This window comes from Nicotiana attenuata, unplaced genomic scaffold (assembly GCF_001879085.1).
Source record: "Nicotiana attenuata strain UT unplaced genomic scaffold, NIATTr2, whole genome shotgun sequence".
Taxonomy (NCBI): domain Eukaryota; kingdom Viridiplantae; phylum Streptophyta; class Magnoliopsida; order Solanales; family Solanaceae; genus Nicotiana; species Nicotiana attenuata.
Window position 1 is genome coordinate 287,734 of NW_017671425.1, and position 6,408 is coordinate 294,141.

At 63.3% G+C, this 6,408-nt stretch overlaps 2 protein-coding genes across 2 annotated transcripts; both read left to right on the forward strand.

The window, feature by feature from the left end:
• The first annotated feature begins 730 nt into the window (after positions 1 to 730).
• On the forward strand, positions 731 to 4,048 carry LOC109208212 (trichohyalin-like). Its single transcript, XM_019371275.1, has 3 exons — positions 731 to 1,163; positions 1,531 to 2,753; positions 3,092 to 4,048. Exons 1-3 carry the CDS (start codon positions 731 to 733, stop codon positions 4,046 to 4,048), a joined length of 2,613 nt encoding a protein of 870 aa, XP_019226820.1.
• Positions 4,049 to 4,322: 274 nt separating this feature from the next.
• On the forward strand, positions 4,323 to 5,937 carry LOC109208213 (protein qua-1-like). The gene is made up of 2 exons (XM_019371276.1): positions 4,323 to 5,089; positions 5,136 to 5,937. The coding sequence occupies exons 1-2, from the start codon at positions 4,323 to 4,325 to the stop codon at positions 5,935 to 5,937; spliced, it is 1,569 nt and encodes a 522-aa protein (XP_019226821.1).
• Positions 5,938 to 6,408: the final 471 nt, after the last annotated feature.

Genomic DNA, 6,408 nt, shown 5'->3' on the forward strand with positions numbered 1-6,408 from the left:
CAATTTCAGGTTTTTTCAAGGGCAATCACCGGTAACGATTCTCTACTCTCCTATGACTAAAACCATTAATCTAATCGCAAATTCACCCTTTAATTTCGTCGTTTTTGAATGGAGTGGGTAAACTTCTTAGACCTAACTATGGGGTTTTGAGGTCATTTGACCTCCGATTTGGGAGATTTTTATATGGTTAGACTCGTGAGAGTACGAGGTTCTGAAAACGTAAAAATTATTCGATTCTGAGACGATGGCTGGAGGGCATTTTGGTCATTTTACCTATTTTCGGCCCTAGCTCTAAATTAATAGGGAATCAGTTGTTTGCAATATAACGTATGTAATTGAAGAATAGATTTGGGCCATTTGGAGGAGTACCGTGGCAAAGGCGTGGCTAGAAGAGCCGGGGCGAGGAGTGGGCTTGTCAACCTGTGTGGGGGGACCTTTCCCCTGATTGTTAGTGGATGGGTGAGTGATGTACCGCGACAGTGGGACGGGCGGACTGGAGCAATTGTGTGGAAAACCCGAGGGCGTGAAGAGATGGGGAGGGAGGTGCCTGCCATAGTTGGCGGTAGTGCGACGGAAGGAGAACGGGGGCGAGAGAGGAAGCAGGGGGAGTGAGGGAAACTGGCCGAAGGGCGGAAGGGGCCGGAACGGGGACGACGGGAAGCAGGCGAGGGTCAGGACGAGCGGGGGCGTGGGCGGGGGTACGGCGGTGGCCGGGGACCGGCGGGTGGGGATGGGCAGTGTACAGTGGGACGACGGAGGGGGAGGCCGGGACTCCCCGCGGGGGACTTTGGGACTACGGGTGACGAGGCCGGGAGGAGCCCCCGGCCTGGACGGGGGGACTGGCGGGGGAGAGTCCGAGAGAGCCCCGGCACAGGGACAGGGGGACGTACGGACGGTAGCCGGGGAGAGCCGCAGGGTGACCAGGGGCGGGGAATGGGACGTATGCGGGGAGGGGAGGGCCGGCGGGGGGGTGGCGAGGGGGGGAAGCGGGCGGAGGGGCAGCACCACCCGCGCCACCGCACCAACCCCCGGCAATCAAGGGGAGGGAGGAGGGCGGGCAGAGGAGCGAGACGGGGAAGGAGGTGGAGTGACGAGGAGGGGAGCGCGGAGGGCCCGGACCGTCCGCGGCAAAGCCAACCGAGGGGAGGCTGGCACTGAGCGGGGTACCGCGGGGGGGAGCAGGCCCTGCCGGCGCATGTGGGGGGTGGGGGGGCGGGGGTGGGGGGTTGCGGCAGTGCAGAGCAGCCAGGGACCGCGACGCAGGCGCCCGAGCGGGAGGCAGGAGGACGACAGAGACGGCGAGGTAGAGCGGCGGCGGCCGCAGACCGACGAGGCGCCCGCGGAGGCGAGCGGGAAGGACGGAGGGTGGCGGCGGGCGGGGGGATTTTAAAGGCGGAGGGGAACCTGGTAGAGACACGGGGAGCCGGGGGCCGGGGAGGGGCGGGGGGGAAGTAGCGCGCGCGTGGCCGCGCCGCCGGTGGGGGGGGAGAGAGAGAAGGCCCAAAACCCGGAAACGCACCGGCAACACAGGCGACAAAAGGGAGGAGGAAGGGGCCAAACGCCAGAAGGGCGAACACCGAAAGAAGGAAAAACGAAGGACGAAAGATAGAAGAAGAGGTAGACGCCGGCGCGGGCGGCGGATCGCAGCAGAGGACCGTCGACAGGCGGCGGGAGGCCGCCGGCCGCACGGACGAGGGCGCACTGAGGAGAAGGGACCGGGAGGAGCGGCCAACCAGGAAAAAAAACACAGGCTGCAGAAGGGCAGGAGGACACCACAGGGGACGCAGGAAGGGCCAAGCGAACCGCCGGGGAGGGGACGGAGGAAAGTGGCAGGGGCCATACGGAGAGAAAAAGAGATGAAGAACAAGAAGGAACAGGAGAAAAGCGGACAGAAAAGAAGAAAGACAGCAGTGAAAGAAGACAGAGGAACAAGCAAGGAGCAAAAGACACAAGAACGGAAACAACCACAGAAGAAGGACAAGGCAACGCCCAGGGGAACAGAGGAGGAGCGCCACGAGACCCGGCCCGGAGGCCAACGGGCAAGGGTGGCAGGGCGCGAGCGGGAAGCGAACCCCAAGCCCAAAGGAAAAGGGCAGGCGACCGGGAAGCGAGACCCGGAGGCCCAAGTAAACAAACAAGAGGGGAGCGACGGAAGCCCCACAGCCGGAGGCCCAGGAAAGGGCAAGCACACCAGAAGGGACCACGGAACGAAGGACAAAGACAAGCAACAGAGAGACGGACCGAGCAGTGCGGCACGGAGGGACAGGGAAGGCAACGGAAGCCAGGAGGCAAGGGAAGCAACGAAACAGGCGGGCCGAAGCGAGCACAAGGGAGAAGGGCAAGGAGAAGAAGCCAAAGAGGGAAGGGAACGCAAGCTCCAGAGCGGAGAAAAGCGGTGGGGGGCCAACAAGGGGGCAAGGTACACGCCGGCACGCGCGGACAAGGCACGCAAGCAAAACAAAGAAACAAAGACGAAGGGAAAGGAGCCCCCACACAAGGGGAACCAAGCCACGGACCGCGAAACCGGACTCAAGAGCAAGAGAACACGGCCGGGGCACGCGGAGCCGACTACAAAGGGCCCAAGCGAGGCAGGCAATGACAGAGCGGAAAGGAAGAGGGCAAACAACAGGAGGCCACGAGGAAAGGGAGAGCAGAGGGCGCAGAAAAGAGGGGAAAGGACCAAAAGGCCCAGCCAGCAGCGGGCGCAGAAGCGCAAGAAGGGGACGGGGGCAGAACCCGGGACTCGCACGAGGGTGCGAACAGAGTAAAAAGGCGCCCAAAGCGGAGGGCAAAGGACCCGCAAAACCCAGAGGGAGGGCGATAAGGGACCACGGTCCAGGCAAAACACGAAGGGGAAAGGGGGGAAGGGCGAGGAGAGTAAGGGGGGAGGCAGAGGGAGAGGAGAGAACGCGTGACCCCGGAGGAGGGCCGGGAAAAACCCGGGAAAGGGCGCCCAAAGCCGGAGCGCCAAACCGGGAGGGGGAGAAAAAGGGCAAAACCGCGGGGGAAAGGGGAAGGACGGGGCAGGAGGCGAACAGCAGCGCGAACGCGGAGAGGAGCACGCGGTGCAGCGAAGAAAGGAAAATAGCAGGGCCCAAAAAGGCCCGGCGCGAGCGCGAGGGAGGAGCGCGAACTGCGAAGGCCAGGGGAGCAGAACGTACGCGAGCGACAAGGCGGACGCGACGCGAGTGAGGAAAAGGAGGAAGCGACTGGCGGACGCGGGGAGAGGGCGCGACAGCGGAGGAGAGGAGAGCGACGACAACGCGAACGCGGGCCGGCGGCGGCCGAACGCGAAGAAGGAAGGAGACCGGCAACGGGCGGCAACAGGGCCAAACGTGCAAAGGGCGCGGGAGGAGCAGCCGGAAAACGCACCGAGGCCCCCGGGACCGCAACAAACGACGGACAGACCCCAGAACAGCAAGGCAAAACGGGGTACGAGCCGGAAACCACCGAAGTAACAACGCCAGAAACACGAAGGAAGCAAAGGCAAGCCGAAGAACTGGCCAAAGGCCAACGAAAACACGGTCGTAGCAAAAACCGTACCACACCGTCGGCGAGGGAGGAAAGGGGGCACGCACGGCCAAAGGACAGGACGGGGCGACAGAAACGGGGAATGCCAAGTGCCGACTCCGCGGAGCAAAAAGGCACGAGCGGACCGGAAAAAGGGAAAAGAGGCAAACGGCGCAGGCCAAGCCGAAAGGGGCGACGAAGCGGCCAAAAGGCAGGACAACACTCGCCCACACCCCGAAAGCACCGAACGGATCGAACGGAACCAGCGGAGGGCCAGGCCGAGGGCGGCTGCACACGGTGCCGCAGGACGGACCAGCGGGCAAACACGGAAGCGGGCTGCAGGAGGACGAAGGGGAAGCTGGGAAAGGGGGGCGGGCGCGGAAAGGCCAAAAAACGTACCGGCCGGGGCGGGACAGGGAGGCGAGGCAAAGAAAAGGAAAGGAAGAGAGAAATAGAAGAAGAGCGAGAGGAGAAAGACGGAAAGACGGGGAGAAAGGCAAAAGGAGGGGGAAGCAGCGGAGCGGGGGGCCAAAAGTGAAAGAAAGACGAAAAGAAGCAAAACGAGCGAAAAAGGAAAAGAGAACGCAGAAGGCGGGGCGCCGGGCGACCCGAAGCGGGCCGGGCGGGGGGGCGGACGGACCAAGGGGGAGGCGCCCGGCGGCCGAGGGGAAGCAGGCCAGAGGGCACGAACGAACCGGGGGGGGAGGGGGAAGAAAACAAAAGGAAAACAAAAAAGGGAAGAAGGAGGACTGAGGCGGAGAAGAAAAGAGGGCAAGAGGGAAGACAGAGGGCGGAGAAGAGAAAGGGGGCGAATGGGGAGCCCGCGGGGGCCAGAGGGAGGCCGAGCGACAAAGGGAGGGGGAGGAGGGAGAGGGCGAAAGGGCGCAGGGAGGGAGAAAAAGAAGAACGAGCCCAAAACGACACGAAAAGGGCAGAAAGGAAAAGGGCACGAGAGGGCCAGGGCCGGAGGAACAGGAAAGCAAAAGGAAAGACGGAACACGGGGGCCCGGAAGGACCGCCGCAGGGAAGGGGCGCGGGGGGAGCAAAGCCGCCAGCGCGCGGAGGGGCACCAAGGAAAAAGGCCGGGGCCAGGCGGGCGCCGGGGCCGGCCGCAGAGGGGACAGGCAGGGAACGCGGGGGCGCACAGGGCCGGCCGAACGCCAGCAGACGGGGCCAGAGAGGCCAGCGGCGCACGAGCCCGGGGGACGGCGCGGCCAGGCAGGGAAGGGGGGGACGGGAGGGGAGGCCGCCACCAATGGCAGCAAGAGGAGGGGAGGGGACCAGGACCGAAGGCGGAAACGGGGGGGCCAGGGGCTGGCAAAAGAAAGGGGGAAGACCAGACCCCCACCGGACGCGACGAGGTAAACCAAGAAGGAGCAGAAACAGCAGGTGAGGGCGCCAAAAGACAAGGCAGAGGAAGAGGGGGGGGCAGCCGGGGGAGGGGCAAGGAAACCCAGGGGACGGGGGCCAAGGCGAGCGGAAAGAGGCAGGAGGGGACGGCAGAAACGAACGCGGAGGAGGGGGACTTAGGGAGGGCAGGCAGAGGGAAAGAGAAGAAGGGCGAGGGAGAGAGACCGCGGCCCGGTAGCGGACAAACGCAGAGGAAGCACGGAACCGGGACGCAGCCGCGGAGCCGACGCGGGGGGACGGCCAAAGAGGCCGGGGCCAAGGGGGGGAAGAGAGCGGAAAAAGAGCGCAACACGCAGGGAGAAGCGGGGCGAGGGGAGTGGGGGGCACGAGGGGGATGAGGAGGGGAAGGCAAGGACAAAAAAGAAAACAAAGGAAGGGGCACGGAGGGCACGAGGCGAGGAGGACAAGGAGGGCGAAAAAGGGCAACGGGAGGGAGAGGAAAACAGGAAAAAGGAAAGCGGGAAAGAAAGAAAAAGAAACAAAAAAAAAGCCAAGGCAGGGGCGAAGAAGACAGGAAAACAAGGCAAAGGGGGTGGGGGGAAAAGAAAAACAAGAAAGGCACAGAGAACAGGAAGTGGGAAAAAGCCGAAAGGAAGCCCAGCAGAGGCGCAGAAAGCGGTGCGGGACGACAGGGGGAAAGACAACGGAGGCCCGGGGGGGAAGGGGGTGGGAGGGAAGAGGCGCCACGGAAGGAGGAAGGCAGGAGGGACACCACGAGGGGGAGGAGGAAACCAGAGGGCGGGGAAGGGCGAGAAGGAGCGCGAGGGGAGGGGCGGAGGCACCCCGCAAGGCCACGAGGAGGGGGCCAGCCAGGCAGGGGGGACGGGAAAGGACCAAACGAGCGACAAAGAAGGGCCACAGAAGAGGGCAAGGAGGAGGGAGAAGGGGAGACAAGCAGGGGACAGGAAGAGCGAGGGGGGCGCACAACGGGGGAAAGGAAGGGCCAAGGGCAAAAAAGGAAGAAGACAGGGAGGGGAACAGAAGGGGAAAGAAGAGGGCAGGAAAGGGGAGGAATGAGGTGTGTGGGGACGGAAGGAGAGAGAGAGGGGGGAGGGAGAAGAACAAAGGGAGAGAAAGGAAAAAGGGGCGAGGGGGGAAAACACAGGGAGCAGCCACACCGAACCAGGCTCCCAAATCCGAGCTCCAAACCTTGAGTTTTGATAAAAATGGCAAAACCTCGTTTTTGAAATGTTAAGTACTGTTCAGGAGTCTAAAGCATCGCGAACGCGATAGGAAGCACGCGTTCGCGAAGAAGGAAAATATCAGGGCCCAAAAATGCCCTTCGCGATCGCGAAGGGAGGAGCGCGAACGCGAAGGCCAGGGGATCAAGAACTACGCGAACGCGACAAGGCTTACGCGAACGCGATGGAGGAAATAGTGAAGCTACGCGGACGCGGGTGATCTTATGCGAACGCGAGGAGGAACGAGCCCCCCTCTCCAGACTTACACTACGCGAACGCGGGAGAGTGGCCGCAAACGCGATGAGAG